Source organism: Phyllostomus hastatus, unplaced genomic scaffold (genome assembly GCF_019186645.2).
Source record: "Phyllostomus hastatus isolate PE091 unplaced genomic scaffold, TTU_PhHast_1.1 phas_contig_196, whole genome shotgun sequence".
Classification (NCBI taxonomy): domain Eukaryota; kingdom Metazoa; phylum Chordata; class Mammalia; order Chiroptera; family Phyllostomidae; genus Phyllostomus; species Phyllostomus hastatus.
The window spans coordinates 24,463,596-24,481,955 of NW_025333709.1; the positions used below are offsets into that span (position 1 = coordinate 24,463,596).

General features: G+C 46.4%; 1 protein-coding gene across 6 annotated transcripts in view; it reads left to right on the forward strand.

The window, feature by feature from the left end:
* Window positions 1-18,360, forward strand: part of CHRNA9 (cholinergic receptor nicotinic alpha 9 subunit) — a 43,047-nt gene that overhangs the window by 8,062 nt on the left and 16,625 nt on the right. For 2 of the 6 annotated variants that reach the window (XM_045834618.1, XM_045834620.1), the window contains 9 exons: window positions 3,454-3,540; window positions 4,211-4,292; window positions 4,530-4,856; window positions 6,545-6,709; window positions 6,829-6,926; window positions 7,277-7,438; window positions 14,403-15,077; window positions 15,372-15,517; window positions 16,489-16,643. In XM_045834618.1, the coding sequence (XP_045690574.1) occupies window positions 15,014-15,077; window positions 15,372-15,517; window positions 16,489-16,643 (365 nt within the window). In that variant the 5' untranslated portion in view covers window positions 3,454-3,540; window positions 4,211-4,292; window positions 4,530-4,856; ... (2 more) ...; window positions 7,277-7,438; window positions 14,403-15,013. Of the gene's footprint in view, window positions 1-3,453; window positions 3,541-4,210; window positions 4,293-4,529; window positions 4,857-6,544; window positions 6,710-6,828; window positions 6,927-7,276; window positions 8,289-14,402; window positions 15,078-15,371; window positions 15,518-16,488; window positions 16,644-18,360 lie in introns of those variants that run through there. The other 4 variants (XM_045834619.1, XM_045834621.1, XR_006785191.1 and 1 more) reach the window with 4 other exon arrangements.

Sequence of the window (18,360 nt, forward strand, 5' to 3'; positions counted from 1 at the left end):
TTTCCATCACCCTCTTTCCCTATGGTAATCACCATGCTGTTGTCTATGAGATATATATATGTATGAAGTATATATATATATATACACCTCAAAATATATATATATATTTTGCTTAATCTCTTTACCTTTTCTACCAAATTATTAAAAATCATAAACATATATTAGTTTAATTTTTAAAAAATGATTTTAAAATGTGCAGCTTTTTGAAACTCATTTTATGAGTTTATCCTGAGGGAATAGAGGTAAGTGAATATTTCATACTACAATGATCATGACATCTATTAAAATGTGTAAGATTAGAAATAACCTAAATGTCTAGCCTTAAGAGAATGGTTAAATAAATAAAGGAAAATGGACTGTAATATAAGGTAGTTATTTTTTTAAAAAATCAGGTTTCTGAAAATTTTAGTCAGATGGGGAAATACTGATAACATGCTAGGTGGAAAAACATAATCTATGTAAATTCAGCATTAATATCAGTAACATTAAAAATGCATAGAAAAAAAACTTGGAAGAAATACCCTCAAATGACAGCAGAGGCTGCCTCTGATAGTGAGGTTGTAGGGATTTTTATTTTTCTAAACTTTTATTTTTTTTCTATTCTTTTCGATTTCTCTTTTCTTCAATCAACATGCATTATTTTGTAATGTGAAACATAAAGAAAGTAGGAAGTAAAAGACTACGAAAACCATGACATGCATTCCTGGCATGAGTCAGGAGCTGAATTTTCATGTTTAAATCAGTTTCAGAAACACAGGAGTGGTTTCTAGGCAACCTGCTTGGGAAATCATGTTCATTTCCATTGTTGCTGGGAATGTGTGTGAGCATCTCAAAGGAAATGTAACAGACGAACTCTTGTGAAAGCCGGCTCCTGCCCAGGAAAAACAAGCTTTGCCACCCAGTTTGGGGTGTGGGGAGTTGAGTTATCATGACCTCAGGGACACAATGGGAACCTGAGGGGGTTATTTATTTATTTACTGATTAGCCAGTGAGTAATTGATTTTAAAGAGGATTGCTGTAAGTAGGTAAAGCCCGATAGATATTCAAGTCTGCTTATGGTTGTGGGAAACTGGGGCGTGGGGAACAAGAGCCCCAACCAATAACCCCAGGTGGATGTCCCTGCTGAGAAGTCAGGCCTGAAACTATGTGGCAAAGCTCTACAAGATGGATGGCAGCTCAAGATGTGAAAAGATTGTCTTATCATTGTGTGAGCCATTTACTATCATTATAGATAATCCTGCTGAGCCACAGGGCTTTAAATCAGGAGGCAACTCTGAGAAATGGAATCAGAGCTAAGACATCCTTGGCCCAGCTGGATGGGCTGGGAGGGTGGGCTGTGGAGGATGGGCTGAGCTAAGAATGGTTTTTAGCCTCTGGGAACCACGCTGTTGAGGAAGAGGTTGCAGAAGGTGCAGAAAGTATTGTTCTCGGTGCACGTGTGTGTTTTGATGACTTCACTACTTTTCCAGCAAGAACAAAAAGCATTCTGCCTGATTAATGGGGTCAGAGCCCAGCTCTCATTCCTAGGTCCCCTAGTGGTTCTCTGTTGCAGTTAAAAAAATTAAGGGGGTAAACAGCAGGCATTCGGGGTAATGATAGCAGGTTACTGCCCTTGCCCTTGGCTCCCCCCAGGCCTCATCACAGCTCCAGGGAGCTCTGGCCTCAGGAACCCCAGACCCACTTCCTAATAGAAGGTGGGTCTGGAATCAGACCGGCCATCAGGGCAGGAATCATTGAAAGGAGAGGGTGAGATCTAATTCTGTCTCTAAATTTCTGACCCCACATCCTGCCCTGCATTCCACTTACTAATGGTCCTCTGGGTCCGGCCACCCTCTTTCACTACCCATGTGCTCTTTTCCCACGGTTGGTGAAGGAACATGGAAGGGCATGAAGCGGGGAGGGAGGGGCGACGTGGTCAGATTTCATGAGACCTGTGTAAGCACACTGTGAAGGAGGGCCTAGAGGAGGAAGAGGCTGAAGTGGAGGGACTGGCCCTGAGGTGATCTGCAATAGTCTGGGTCACATTCCCTTGCTGGGTGTCAGGAGAGATGAGAAAGGCCGTTTAGAAGATAGGCCCAATGGAGCCTGGCCAGAGATGAGATGTGGTGATGGGTGAGGGGAGTCTGGGACAACTCCCAGTTTTCCCATGGGAGATGGGAATGGTGGCCCCATGCAGCAAGCTCAGGAACAAAGGAGGGTGTGTGGGGGAGGTCTGTGGGGAGGGTGAGTTAAATTTTGGCCGTGTCTAAAGGGTGTGTGGACCATCCAGGTAGACCTCTCTGGGCACTTGGTATATGGGAGTCTGCTAGTTTCTGATGGAAGAAGGCTGGATCAGGCTTCTCTCTGTGTACATGTTCAATAAACATTGTTTTGAGTAGCTAATTAATGATTACAAGGCACTGGGAAAACAGAACGATATTGCAATGTAAATGTGGATCCTCTCACAGTAATGGACTGATAGTTGCAGAAAAGCTCCAGCTAAATAACACTAATTTTTCCAGCTATAAATAACCCTTCCTCTGCAGTCGGGTTTCAATTACACAGTGAAAAGAAATGCAGCAGTGGAAATGAGGAAGAGAGGCACAGGAGGGCATGTCGTGGCTACAAGGCAAAAACATTAGCAAGTTCCAGCCCAGATGGAAAAGGCAGTGACCTGACCCGGTGGAAAAGAGGTGAAAGTCTAATGTCCTGGGTCCAATTCTATAAACTCCTTAGCTAACTAGTTGGGTGTAGTAAACGCTATTGCTTTCAGAGATATAGCAGCAGTTTTAAACTCTTTATATGCATTGCCTTGTTTAATCCTCAGAGCAACCTCATGGTAAGTCCTTTATGGTGCCACCTTTGATGATGAGTACCTGAACACAGAGAGTTTCAGTGACTTACCCAAGGCCGCTCAGCTAAAAAGTGGCAGGTCCAAGATTTGAACCTAGACAGTCTGGGCCCAGAATCCTTTTAGAGGCAATTAACTATTGTGCTTTCATGCCTCTCCATGTAAAAGAAGTTAGGCATGGAAACATGGAGCAGACTGACAGTCACCAGAGTGGGGCTGGGGAGGAATGGTGGAAAGAAGGGGAAGGGACTAGACAAAGAATATGTATGAATGACCCATGGACATGGACACAGTGTGGGAATTAACTGGAGGAGTGGGGTGTGGGATGGGTGGAGGAGGGCAAAGGGGGAAAAACTGAGACATTTGTAATAGAATAATAATTTAAAAAATGATTTTAAAAGGTTAGGGAATATCAGTTTGCATGGCCTTCAATTTCTTATCAGTGCATGGATTACAAAAGGGCAGGTGACATAAATTATATTAAGGCCTAAATTGTAGCTGTATATTTTCACTACATCCTTCCCTAATTTGATCCTTCAAGGAGGCAGGGTCTAAAGATTTGTCTCAGTCTTTTTGGGGAAAGCTCTGAGAATTTCTGTAATTGTGTGGCTTTGTGTTTGCAGACCACAGCAGACTGCCGGAGCAGCATTATCGTTCAGCATTAGGGCCCTGTTAATTGGACTCAGCACAACAATAATGATCACGGACTTGTGAGTAAGAGGAACCTTGGTTCCATCCCAGCTCTGCCACTTGGACGTGTTACTTAAACCTCCTGAGCCTCCTTCCACATCTGTCCATGGGATCATACGCGTACTGTTTTAGGGCTACAAGGATTACAGTGGCACCTGGTCACAGTCCAGGCTAAGAGAGGCATTAAGTGCACTAAGACACAGATAGACATGTGAACCCGGGGGCCGCGCTTTCTGGGAAGAAGGGACTGCAGGAGTCTTGCTTTGGTAGGGAACTTGGAGTGTAGGATACACTAAAAGGTCGACAAGATGGTCTCATAAATTTATTAAGCAGGTAGCATTCTTTTAAATATTTAACAGTCAACATGTCTCTCTTTACATAGCATGTATATACCCAATGAAGCAAAATTTATGACTTTAAGCAAGTAGCTTTCTCAAAACATTTAAGCATTGATTGCCAGCCTAAATTAAGTTCTTCTACTCATTAAATTAAAATCACAACATGAACGCATTGGATTTCCTTAATCACATACATCATCTTTAAAAAGCTGGCAAAACATACGCTAATTATGGTAATGATTACAGAAATTATTATGAAAATTTTATGCTAAAATTTCCACTGTCATGGATTTAAGGTTGTTTGTTCATCATCCCATTGTTATCCATATTTTAACTCTTACTCTCGTTTTAGGTCTTCCTGAGTTTCCCATTTCTACATTCTTGGCTGTAATAATCATACAGATCATCCTTCCTCCAAAAAAAAAAAGTTTCAGGTGAGCCACAGTTGCAGATTCTGAGTTATCAAGTCATTGATTCTTAGCGAGGATACTGGGCCTAGCAATTCAAACCTGCACAGTTAGTCTTCAGGTTGAGCCCTTTTAAAAATAATCAAGCCTTGTTTCTGGTGTCACAGAATTTTTAAGTCCCTTTTAAGTTGAAATACGTATGTGTTTTGGGAATCAGAAGCATGTATTCTTTCAATTTTTCACAATCTGTATTCCCCATCCCAGAATCCAGCCACTATTATATGGACCTGGCCTGTTGGTGGAGCTTACTGAGGCATGCTTTATGAGAACCTCATCATAACCGTAGAGCCTTCCAGAGGCTCGCTCCTCGGAGTGTGGTCCGTGGACCAGCAGAGTCAGCATCGTGTGGGGTGAAGAATCTCAGCCTCACTTGAGACAAGTTGACTCAGAACCTGCATTTCAACAAGATATTCCCACCCCCACCCCCACCTGTGGTGTGACTGCACTTTAAAGCTGAGAAGCACTGATGTAAAGACTCCATCTGCCTGCAGAAGAGGGATCAGGCCTGCAGCAGGTGCTCCTCTCCCAGAGGTGCGATTTATGCGATTTATGTATCAGAACCCACTACAGCTTCCTCTTTTCTTAGTATGTTAGACCTTTTTTTTAAAAAAAGATTTTATTTATTTATTTTTAGAGAGAGAAGGGAGGGAGATAGAGAGAGAGAGAAACATCAATGTGCGGTTGCTTGGGGTCACGGCTTGCAACCCAGGCATGTACCTGACTGGGAATCGAACCTGTGACACTTTGGTTTGCAGCCTGTGCTCAATCCACTGAGCTACACCAGCCAGGGCAGACTTTGTTTTAAATGCTGACTTTTTTTTACCTCATTGACCAGGAGAAGAGGGGTGGGACTGAATTGGAGGACCCCAGTCCTGAAGAAGGGGGTCACCCAGAAAGCTAGGAGGAAACCAGATGGTCGTGGACACCCGGAGCAGAGGCCTTCCAAGCACAGTGCACCTGTCAGGTCCTTTTCCCACACTGATGAGTGCTCAGTGAGCGCTCCACCCACGTTAACCATTGCCCCTGTTGTGGTTACAGTCGGTGGTAACCAGGAAGGGCCGATGCTGTCTGGGACAAGCTGGGGAAACTCTGTGGAGCATCATCACAGAGGTTTCCCGCGAGAGTCACTTTCCCGGACCCTTGGAGGAAGTATCTTTGGTCCCTTCCGTGCGTTGAATGAAGGGCTGATTCGCAGAATAAACTCAGAAAAAACAAGGTCGGAGGAAGTAGTCTTTTCACGTTCACATTTCCTTCTGAGGACAGGGCGCGGCGGCATGAAGGGAGAGGATGAGAACACCGAGCCACGCCAGCCCGCGTCTTCATGATTTTTCTTTTTTACATAAACAAAAGGGTAGAAATACTGTTTTCAAAATCCCCTGCCCTGAAGGAGTGAGTAGAGAGATCTAGTCCTCCAAACCAGGTGAAGATAGTTCTGGAATGCTCCTGGAATAGTCTGTTTTGGCCTTGCAGGGTTGTGCTCTGTTGGAAATTAATCTGGCCAAGGGATGGGGGAAGAATAATGCAGAAACATTCTAGAAACTTTATTGACAAACTCACCTATCTCAGCTTACGTCTGAGTTACTATAATTAGCATTTTGCTGTTAGCCAGAAATCCTTGATAAATGGATGGATCTCTGTAGGTTTGGTGTTTGAGCCTGTTACATTTCGAACTGTTTTTCTTTTGTGCCTTCTCTTCAGAGCTGGTTAAAGACCTCAGATTTTACTGGTGACGTTATTCTCAGTTTCCTGTGCAGGGACCTGCGGGGGTTTGCAGAGACACCTGGTGGCCGGCAAAGCGCAGTGCCCCGACGTTGTTAGAAATGAAAGAATTGGAATTGTGGCTAAAATTTGGTTTCATTTCGTGGTTGAGAACTTCATTCTTTCTGCCATTTATTTTTGTAGGGCTAAAATTGCATATTTAAAAATAGACATTGATTCTTTTAGATTATTTTTATATCCTCCAGCTTTTTTTTTTCTTTCCTGAGGAAACCGTTGACCAGGTGACCAGCAGCATCTGCTGGGCTAAATCCAACCGGAGCTAGGACTAGGGCGAGGCCAGCACAAATTTAAGGATGTGCCGAGTTCTCAGGGATGAATATAGATAGTATTTAGTGCACTATCTTAAAAAGTCAAAATTAACAAAAAAGAAGCTATGATAAACAAAAACATCAAAACTGTAAATACAGGATCAGTATTAGTGATTTTTCCTTTTATCTCAGGCTCCACTATGGCTCCAAAAGGCTCTGGAAAGAGCTAATGTACCCGCTGGCCTAGCTCCGGACCTGGCTCATTCATCGTCAGTGACTGTGTGCCCACCCCCAAGACACACGCCCACCTACAGTTTCCCTCGAGGCTCTCTGGGCCTCCTCTCATGTGGATCGAGTGTAAGGAGCCTAGGTCAATGGCAATGATAAGTGAAAAGAGAAAGAGAGAATGGAACATTTAAAAGTAGCCTTGAGGGGAAAAATTGGGAATGAAATCTCCCTGTTACTCTGCTTTTCAGGACTCTCCTTCTGCCTTCCTCCCAAACACGCTCACCGTTCCCACGGAGCTGTTGTTTGCTGGGCGGACCTGAGCCCGAGACTCACACACTGAGGACAGGTGGGAATGGGAGATGGAGGACCGCGTTGCCCTGTGAGAGAGGCCCTTCTGGCTTCTTTCCTGTTTTAACACATCCCTTTACTTCCTGTTTACCAGAACTAGGGCAGGGGGTGGGGGTGGGATAACTGAGGATCTGGGACCCCAGGGACATCGGTGGGGGATGTTGGTAGCTGGTATATCCCCAAAGAGCCTGGGAAGGGTATGACTTTGGTCTGCGTGGTGCTGTCTCGGACTCTCCCCATTCCTTTTCATGAGACCAGCAGCCTGGAAGTTCAACTACTGTTAACAGAAAAGGGTCCCCCTCCGGCCTCCTCCCTAAGTCTACAGGGATTATCTTTCTCCTAACTCAGGTGTTGTCATCAGAGGGATGGTGACTGCAAATAGCAGGAAAATATTGTGCAATCTTAACCACACAAGCTGCTGTGAAAAGAGGAAGTAACAGACTGGGGTGAGAAAGGATCAGAAGCTCAAGAACAAAGGAAAATTTCATCATGGACATGGACCACAGTGTGGTGAGTGTGGGGTGTCGGAGAAAGGGGATAAATGGTTATGAAAAAAATACAATAAAAAAAAAGGAAAATGTCATAAAAGCTTCAAGAAACAAGTGGCCTAAGAAGGAGGCCAAAAGGATCCCACGGATGGGCCTCTCAGCGTGCTGTGAAGAAAGAACCAGAAATAAGAGGAAGCCAGGAGGACTGGCCTCTACAATTGTGTAAACTTTTGTGGCTCTCAGATCTATTCTCTCAGGGGATTCTGGAGAGGAGAGCATGTGCGCTCCGACAAAGCACAGACACCAGAGCCTGCAGAGCCCCGGATCACTCACCTGGACTCATCGGATACCCTGGATCGCGTGTCAGCTGTTCTCCTGACCCAGAAACAGCATATCCTTTATCACCTGCTCATGGCTCTTCATGAACCTGGCTCTTCTGTCGGCACCTCATGGGCCTGTCTTTACCAACGGAGGTTTTGCTGGCTACTGCAGACCATGTAGTTCAGCAGGGGCACTGCCTCCATATTTATTGAGAGCCTGCTCTATGCTAAGTATGTGCTTAGCATTTTAAATGTTCTCTTTAACCCTCACAGTATCTCTTAAAGTAAATATAATTAACATTCTTTTTTTTTACAAATGAGAAAACTAAAACTTGAAAAAAGTTAAGCGATTGCTCAAACTCACGTAACTAGTGAGTGGTGGTCCCAGGACTTGAACCTGGACCACGGGACAACTCCCGTGTCTTCACGCTCTTTCTGTTGCATTAGGTCAACAGAGACATAGGAGATGCCTCCGCACCCTCCTCCTGCATCCATGGCAGATGCTGCTAATTGATCTTGGTGCTTGTACCTCTTGAGTGAGGACTATGGATAAAGCACAGGCTACATATAGAGAAGTAGAAACTACGATCCATGTTCTCAAGGAATCTTGCTTTGACAGAGGAGAAAGTGTATTACGGCAGTAGACGAGCACTGTAAGGCTATAAAAAACGCCCCAGTCATGAGTGCTAAAAAGATTCTGGTAAGCTTGTAAATCACTGGAGATATATCCACCTTCTTTTGTCTGTAAGCTGGCCTTTCCCCCACTTTTTGATTTTTTAGATTTATTTTCCTCTATCATTCTAGATATTGCTCATTCATTCAATTGATGAATAATCTCCTCTCTATGAGGGTACAGCATGGAACAAGGCCAAGTGCCCACTCTCATGGAACTTGATTTCTAGTAGGGAGATTAGACGAGAAGCAAGCAAGGGCACACACATGCACACCCATCAGCTGGTCCTAAGTGTGGTGGACAAGTGGAGTAGGGAAGAAGGACAGAAGGGGTGGAGTGTTACTTTATGTAGGGTCATCAAGGAAGGGCCTTCTGAAAAGGTGGCATTTGAGGTGAACGGAGAAGGAAGAGGCAGGGGAAGCCGACAGGGTATGGCCAAGGGCACCCCGGCAGAGGAGACAGAAGGAATGAAGGCCCTGAGCAGGGTGGTGTATGCAATGTGTCTGTGGAAGGGCAAAGAGGCCAGTGTGGCTGGACAGTGTTAGAGCCGGAAAGTCTGCGGCCTTGCATTTATGGGTAAGGATTGGGGTTTTTCTCCGAGGAAGGTGAAAAGCCACTGGAGAGGGCTGAGCAGAGTGGTGACATGGTCAGACTTGTGCTGTAAAGGGAGCACCTGGCTCTTGTACGGAGATGAGAACGTGGGGCAAAGTCTGGTGTTAGGAGGCAAGCCCGGCAGTGCTGGCGGGAGTTGGCGATGGCTTGAACCAGGAGGACAGTGGTGAGGAGGGGAGAGGTGGCTGGATTCTGGGAATGTTGTGAAGGTGGAGCAGCCAGGGTTGTGGGTGATTGAATGTAGAGCATTATGGGCCGCACTGTATCCCCAGATATCCATATGTTCAAGTCTTAACCCCTGGTACCTCAGAATGTGATTTTATTTGGAGATACGGACTGACAAGAGGTCATTGAAGTAAAGCAAAATCACTGGGGTGTCTCCTAATCCAGTATGACGGGCGTCCTCATAAGAAGAGGAAATTAGGACACAGACACCCAAGGAGGGAGGGCCGCGTGAAGACGCAGGGAGAAGGCGGCCATCTGCAAGTCAAGGACAGAGGCCTTGGAAGAAAGCAACCCTGCCGACACCTGACCTCAGACTTCTAGCCCTTAGGACTTGAGAAAATAAATTTCCGTTGTGTCAGCCGCCCAGTGTGTGGCATTTTGCTAGGGCAGCCCTAGAAAACTAATACATGGGGTGTGTGAGAGAGAGGGGGTCAGAGATGACGCCTGTTTCATGTCCTGGTTAGAAAAGTTCAGGAGTTGGGCCTTTTCTACACCCCGCTTGGAGGCACCAGGAGAGGTTGTCCTGTTCGGTTTTGCCACAAAGTGTTTTCTAGTGCACCGCACACCTCTGACATCGCCAGAAGACCACGGGGAAGGAGTGTGACCCAGACACATGCAGTTACAAAAGGAGGAATGGCCCACACCAGCATGAACGTGTTTTGGTGCCGACACCACACTGAGACACGTAGCCCACGGCTCCTGTTTTCCAGGAGGTCCTGCAGGGCTGTGTGCGCCCTCCAGTTCCCACGTGTTTCTGGCCCTCCAATGGAAAGGCCCCTTCATGCGAGAGAGCTCCCTCTCTCTAGGAATCTAGTGGGGTGGGGCGGGGGGGGGGGGCGGCGGCCCGGGAGCCTGTGCTGGGACACAATTTGCATTTCACTGGCTGAGCTTCAGTCAGTGCCAGTCCAGCCTCATCACGGGTCTGCCCACTTCAAGCTGGCGACTCTGGCTTTCCTTCCACTGGCACTCTGTCTTCTTCTGGAACACTGACCCCTACTGCCGTTTTCTTGAGCCTGTTGAAGTGGATTTAAGGATTCGCGGACCTGTATCAAGGGTCAGCAAATTATGGCCGGGCACCTGTTTTTGTAAGTGAAATTTTATTGGAGTCCAGCACACTCGTTCGTTTACATACTGCCCACGGCTGCCTTCCCAGCACCACGGTGCAGGAGAGTAGCTGCTGCAGAGGCCGTACGGCCTGCAAAGCGGAAAGTATTTACTATCTGATCCTTGACAGAACAAGCTTGCCAGCCCCCACAATGGGTGTAGGGGGGCTGACTCTCACAGAGTGGGTAAGAGGATGAAAAACGTGGCTACAAAACCAAGTAAGGACTGTGGACTGATAATAATATTAATGTTGCAATAAAAAGGACAACAAGGAAAGGCCAAGACTGATATTCTCCCGTCCATGGTACAAACTGCTTGTCAGGTAACATTATTATCCTCTAACTCAGGTCCCCGACCTTGTCGGCATCAGGGATTGGTTAGCTTGCTCTCCTGCTGCTCGCTTCCTGCTGTGTGGCCAGGTTCCTGACAGGGCATGGACCTGTACCGGCCCTGGCCTGGGTCTTGGGGACCCCTGCTCTAACTGGTCCTTCGAGAAGTTAGGGGGACAGAGAGGGACTGGGGATGGAGTTGGAGGAGAGTGAGAATTGGATAGACAGACAGACAAAGAGACAGAAGATAGATACACACAGAGAGAGAGTGAGTTGTGGCTACAGGTTACATGGTCATTTTAAAAATGATGCTGGGGTACCTTTTCCCCCTTTAAATATAACGTATTTAGCACTTTTTATGGCCAAGCGCTATTCTTAGGATTTCACATATATTAACTCATTTAGTTCTCAAAACCACCCTAAGAGGCTTGCAGTATTATAATTTTCCTCATTTGATAGCTAAAAAAACAGAGGCACAGAGAGGTAAGTTATCTGCTCAAAGTTATGCAGCCAGTAAGAGGCAGCTGGCCTTGAATCCAAGCAGTTGATTCCGGAGGTCATGCTTCTAAACTCGACCTGATGCTGCTTCTCTTGATTATGAGCATGAAGGCAGGAAGAAGCCTGCCTTGGTGGGCAGCCCTTTGGACACAACTTGGCATCCCAGCTACCAGCCCTTACCTTACACCCTGGCACATGGTGAAGGAATTGGGAGACCACTCCTTGAAAGAAACTCTGACTTTTTAATACCGAGGCGCATGCCCTGGATGAATCCAGCAAACTTAGAAAGCAGCTGTGAAACAGGCCCTCAGGCACGGAGGCCTGCTTCCCCGTGGAGGCCTATGGGGCGTCACTGAGATTTCAGAGAGCTGGCAACCAGAGGTGAGCGGTGTCACAGCTCTGAGCGGCCAGGACAGCTCTCCTCTGCCGAGAGCTCGGGCTCCTCGGGGAGGCTGAGGGTCTCTTGCTGGGCTCTCAGTGGAGAGTCAGAATCCTTTCCCATCTACCCCCTCTCTAGGCCTCAGTTTTTCCATCTGTAAAGTGAGGGAGCTCAACTAGAGGGTTTCTAGGAGCTCTTCATGGGTTAAAAATAGTGTGATTCTAACCCTGATCAGAGTGGCTCAGTTGGCTGGGCATTGTCCTGCAACACTACAGATCATGGGTTCAATTCCTGGTCAGGGCACATGACTGGGTTGCGAGTTTGGTCTCTGGTTGGGGCATGTGCAAGAGGCAGCTGATTGATGTGTCTCTCACACATCGATGTTTCTCTCCCTCTCTTTCCTCCTCCCTCCCCTTCTCTCTAAAATACTAGTTTAAAAATCTTTTAAAAATATTCTGATTCTAGATTTAATGAAATGGAGAAAATATTCATACCATTTTAATTTGTGGGGGAGGGAATTCATTATAAAAGATTATGTTTGACTTTTGCAACTTTTTGTTTAAAGAGTATAGGTAGGAGAATGAAGGTATTTGTCCTCTTCACCCCTTGGTCCTCCCCCTCCCCCCTCTGCTACTGGGAGAGAGTCTCTTAGCAAAGGTATTCATTAGGATTCTTTGTCAGGCAGGGGGTCTCTTCCAAGGGATGGGAGCAGTGCCATCAGCCTTCTGGAACAGAGCCACAGCGTTCCAGGGGATGTGACCCCACTGGGCAAAGGGTTCTCAGCAGCTTCAACCAAAAAGCGCTGAGCAGGGACCCTGAGGGGAGAGGTAAGGGGCAGGGAAAGAATATTTAGAAGCATCCTTAGCACTTCTATGTGCTCATGGTCTGTACAGAGCAAGACGGAGTTCTGCTCAAGGTCTGTCTGTGTCCTTCCAGACCTGGAGGACGGGGCAACACAGTCCTGTGAACATTTTTAAAAGATGTCTGCCCCGTGAACCCTGTCTCTCTCTGCCTGGTTGGGTTCTTCTGGGTGACCTTTCTTTTCTTGCATTGTGCTTTTCTGTACTTTCTAATATTTCTACACTATACATGCACTGCTTATATAATAAAATCGTGTTTGCAAATAGTAGGATCTTCTGAAATGTGTCTAGTATCCTGATACCATACTCAGCAATAGATGAGCGCCTGTTGGTCCGTTGGCTCCTTGTGAATCTGAAACGGTGGGACCGCTGTGCTGTGGCAGGGCTGCTGCCTCCCAAATGGTGCAGTGCCGACGTTGCAAGGATTATTTTGCTCTCTAGAAATTCTCTAAATTGTCAGTCTCTTTTTTCCTGGCCAGAGTATACTTCCTCAGGGGATGGTTCCACACAACCTCTGGTGAGATGCTGCTCAGAAGGTCTACCCATGAGCTGGGGAAAGGTGGCTGCCGGCCTGAGAATCCTCAACTTCCGAACTGAAAGAGTTCAGTGCTCTGTGAACCTGGAGTAACATAGGACCTATCCTCAGTTAATGGGTGCGCAGGAAACAGGGTGCACTTAGGAGGTTCCAAATTTCTGGATGGCTGAGGTTTATTGAGATTATTATTAATGTTAAATTAAATTTTTTCCCATCACCAGGTATCCCCCCAGACCCTCTTCCACCTCCACCCGCCGCCTCCCCACCACAATCACCACAGTGTTGTCCATGCCCATGAATTGTCTAATTTTTCTCAATTCTTCCACCCCTAGCACTCCCCCCAACCAAGCTGTCTGAGGCCACATTTTAGAAAAAGCAGTCTAAAACATACTTGCCTGATTTTTTAGTCTTACTGGATTCCAAATAGTGAATTCAATGAATCTCTTCTTCCATTAGAGTCTTGCAAGCTACAGGGCCACTGCATTGCGGGCCTCGCTCTCCCTCGCTCTCCCTCTCTCTCTCTGGTTTGGAGCTGAGGAAAAGCTACTGACTGAGTGTCTCTGGACTTCAGCCTCCTCATGTGAAAAGGAGGCGTTCAATTCAATTTCAAAAGTATCTTCAGCCTCCGAGATTCCAGAGCAGACAGTTTGTTGAAGGAGGCCTGAGCAAGCATGGGTAGTAGGCACTGTGATGGGTGAGTCGGTCTAGGGCATCAGGAAGATAATGCCTTTACAATCAACACGAGGGCACAGGCGATTAAGAAACACATTTAGCTGACGGCTTGAGTGTCTGTTCCATTCGGAGGATATATTCCTTAAAAGGGACAGGGTAACGCATCTGCCAGCGGTAACCTGATGAACTAGAGCTATCCACTTTCCTCGCTTTGATTCCAGGCAACCCAAAGAGCCTAATTTGGTTTTCCAAGGCAGATTCCCCAGGCATGAAGACAGCAGGCTATGGCGATTGAAAACTGACATTCTTTTGTGGGAGCAAAATTGGATCACATATGAGAAAAAGCTGTAAAATTATATTAACTAACATTCAATGCAAAGGGATATCATCCTTGATAATATCATCATTACTTCTGAATCATTCTCCTGCTGATTTGGTTAGTAGCCTTTGAGTTATTTTTTAGAGCTAGTAAGCCCTGGGTAACTTGGTAAATATGGAAATTCTGGATCTGCAAGGCTGATCAGAGGTGAAAATCACCAACATTTACATAGTGCTTTACAATTTTCAAAATGTTTTTGCAAGTGATATCCTAGGAACTCTGAGAGAGAGAGAGAGGGCCCAGCATTCTCCCAGTGTCTCGTTCAGGAAGGCTCAGCATTAGAGCGGAGCTAGGCAAGGTCTGGGCTGGCCGTCCAGCCCGAGTGCAAAGCACAGTGCTGCTGTTTCTGAAGAGGGGGTGAGCGCTGTTCCCCCGTCTAACTAACACACCGCTCACACAGAGACTCACACACGCTGCGCGGGATCTGTGCCCAGTGGGACAGCTGAAGCAGGGATGAGAGGCAGAAGGCCGAGAAGAAAGCCAAATGCCAATCTGTTCTTGGGATCCCGGAGCTGCTTCTCTTTTCCTCTTCAAATGTGGCTCAAAGCACACACGGCCTTTCCACATGGCTGCCCCGCGGCGGGGTCGTTCAGTCTCCCTTAGCCCCAGACTCAGGTGGAATCTGCTTGCTGCAGGCGTGGAAAGTGCCCAGCCTTTTAAGATGGAATCTCGAAGGTATCAGGTGCCTGCCTGTATTTCCCTGGAAGTTTGATCTGTATGCTCCTGCTGAGGGTGGCTAGGGGCCCTCCGCTGTGATGGTCCTTCCAGGGCAGCACGCCAGACCTATCCCACCTGGGACTCTGGGCATCTCGGCCACTGGAGCTGCCAGTCTCAGATTACAGGGGAGGGGAGATCCCCAGACCTCAGGCTCTCTGTGCAGTGCAAACCTGAACTCTCTTGTCGGCTGCTGTGAGACTGCCCCAGAGTGGGATCTTCGTGCCCAGGCCCTTCCCATTCACGGGGGGGAGTCATTTTGCTTCTCTGGGAATTTATAGAGGCTCCGAAAAAAAGATGAACTGGTCCTATTCCTGCATCTCCTTTTGTTGGATTTACTTTGCTGCCTTCAGACTGAGAGGTAGGAGACTGGTGGGTGGGTAACCATTTCTGTTCATTTGGGACCACTTTTTTGGTGGGAGGTGGGGTGGGCCAGCAAACAGAACCAGTGATCTAACTGCAAGGAAGTGTTCTATGCTTCCTATTAACTTACGCTGATCCCAATGGGTCAAGCTAGAAAAAGAACCCTCGTCCACCAAAAGCTTGTCCCTAGCTGATGCCAGGTCATCCCCAGTTCTAGTCCTCAGTCTGTTGTTTTTTGTTTTAAAATACACGTTGACACTAAATGTTGATCCAGGTCCCTCTTTTTGAGCAGTTGCAGAAACAGCAGATGGAAAATATGCTCAGAAGTTGTTCAATGACCTTTTTGAAGATTATTCCAGTGCTCTTCGTCCAGTAGAAGATACAGATGAGGTCCTGAATGTCACACTGCAGATCACGCTTTCTCAGATTAAGGACATGGTGAGTCCCATAAAGTGGTGGCTCTTTGGCATGTTGCTTAGAAAGAAACTTAACAGTGTTTTCCAAAGGGATGTTTTAACTGGGAATTGGAGAGAGAATGAGAACAGACAGCTGCGTATTGAATCTGGTGGGGGAAGGGGACACCAGCGGGAGGAAGCGTCCTATGAAATTAATTTCACTAAAGTGCGACCTGTCCTGACCATTCACAGTACCAGTCTGAAATCATCTAAAGAAAGGTGGTCTTACATATTATATGATTCCATTGCTGCGAAATGTCCAAGATAGGCAAAGCCATAGAGACAGGAAGCAGAGTATTGGTCACCAGGGACCCTGGAATGGCCGGGGAAAATAGCGAGTGACTGCTTGATGGCCTGAGGGTTTTTTTTTTGGGGGGGCGGGGTAGGTGACAAAATGGTTTGGAATTAGATGGTGGCGATGGTTGCATGACACTGTGAATATCCTGGAAGCCACAGAATGGTTAAGCTGTAAGGCCACTTTGAAATGGTTAACATGGTGAGCTTTATGTTATATGAATTTTATTCTAATTAAAAAAAAAGAAACGTGGTGGTTTAAGATGACATACCTTATTTAGTGCTTATCTCTGTTTAATTCACAAAATTATGAAACTTGGAAGACTTTTCTTCTGTTCATTGTAAATAATATTTCCTGACTTTCTCATTCAAAATGAATCACCACTTGACCATGTTTGAAGAAATCTGGGCAGTTGATTCATGCAAAGGTTTGATGACTTAAATATTTTTTCACTTTACATTTTGAACATTAAATGAAGCAGAAAAAAAAATATGGCCTTGGCGGTCAGTCAAGGGGTTAGACTGAGAAAGCGCTCACTTAGTTCCTGAAAACAGAGCAGTGCTCTTGGAATTCCTACGTGAAGAACAAGTGGTCTAGAGATGAAGAGCATTCAGCTGAGGTGTCTACTGCACAAAATTGTGTCTGGGTTCATCGTGCAGGACGAAAGAAACCAAATTCTGACTGCCTATTTGTGGATCCGCCAAATCTGGCACGACGCGTATCTCACGTGGGACCGAGACCAGTATGATGGGCTGGACTCCATCAGGATCCCCAGCGACCTGGTGTGGAGGCCGGACATTGTCCTGTACAACAAGTAAGTGCAAGTCAGTAGCTTCTCAGGAATGAACTTGTTGATTTAAAAGAATTTAAACATAATAAAAAAAAGGAATAGTTAAAGCATGATTAATTATCAATACCTGTTCCTAGGCCCTGGAATGATGGTCATAAAATCTTAGATGACAAACTAGCAGCTCATAAAACTTAGAGCTACATTCTCCCTTTCAGGTAAGAACTGTATTAGAGGCTGTGTTAGTTTTCTGGGGCTGCTGTAACCCTGTGTCACACGCTGAGGAGCTAAAAGAACAGAAATGTGTTAACTCACGGTTCTGGAGGCTAGAAGTGCATGGTCGAGGTGTCAGTCAGCAAGGTTGGGTCCTTCGGCGGGCTGTGCGGAGGGGTCTGTTCCTGTCTACTTCCCTGGCTTCCGGTGGCTGCCGACCATCTTTGTTGGTCCTTGACTTATAGAAGCATCACCCCAGTCTCTGCCTTCATCCTCTCATGGCATTTTCTCTGTCTTGTCTGTGTGCACATGTTCCCTTTTAGAAGGACGCCAGTTGTGTTGGATTAGGTGTCCACCCTACCATACCAATGTGATCTTGTCTGAACTGATTACATCTCCAATGACTCTATTCTGAATAAGGTCATATTCTGAAGTGCCAGGACCTAGGGTTTCAACCTATGGATTTGGGGCTGGGGGACACAATTCATTCCATATTAGGGTGTTCCCTTCTCCAAGATCAGGTATCAGTAACCGTGATACTACTGCATTAATCATGATAAGATTAAATCGGAATGGGTCAGCTAGAAGCTGGTCCATGAATTTTGGACTTTTTGTGGAGTGGAGGATGTACTAGGTTGCAAAGGGCCTTGAGTAAACGGGTAGGTAAGATTTATGTTTCTCAAACTGTAAAGGGCACCCAAATGACCTGAGGAACTTGTTAAAACACAGATTCTGATTTAGGGGGTCTGGGGTAGAGCTTTTTGCTCTGCATTTGTATAAGGTTCAGGCGTTAATCCTGCTGGTCCACTGACCACATTGTGAGGAGGAACCAGATTGGTCTGTCACAATTCAGGCCCAGTTGCTCCACCCACTGTCAAAGGGGCTCTGTCTCTCTTTATTCTGGAGCTCAAGTTTCTGTGGGTTGGGAAAGGTTTTTCTTTGGCTCAGAGCAAGGTGAATGAGGGGTAGCTCTGGACTTCTCCTAAGAAAGAGCTCAGCCTGCTAGTGGGCATGGGTTTCCCTTCAGGAAGCAGTGCTGGTTTTCAGCCTGGATTTTAGTCTCGCCCCTTACTTGGAGAGCTCATCCGAGAATTATGACCTCTTGAATCATAGCCCTGGTCCTGCTGACCATTCCCCATTCTGAGTGGCTAGGAGAGTCTTCCATATTCCTTCCCAAGTAAGATAACATCTAAGTGCTTGTGCTTTATCATTCCAGTTCCTCGCCTACCCACTCCCTGCACGCATACACAGACAAGGTGAGAAAAAGTCATGCCATCTGTTATCTCTTCTCATCCACAGGATGCAGGAGACTAATCAGTAAATAGGGTGGGACTGATCAGTAAATCAGAACTTATAGAATCCCTTACAGCATTCTATAAGTTCTAACAGTTCCTCCTGGAAAACAAACCAGGCTGGTTCTCCTATCCTTCCTGCTTTGAGTGGCTGAAGCAGTGACCAGCTCTTACTGAAATGCTCCCAGGCAACCTTGCAGGGTGACCTAAGTTAAGCCTACCCCAGTTCCCCCTTATCA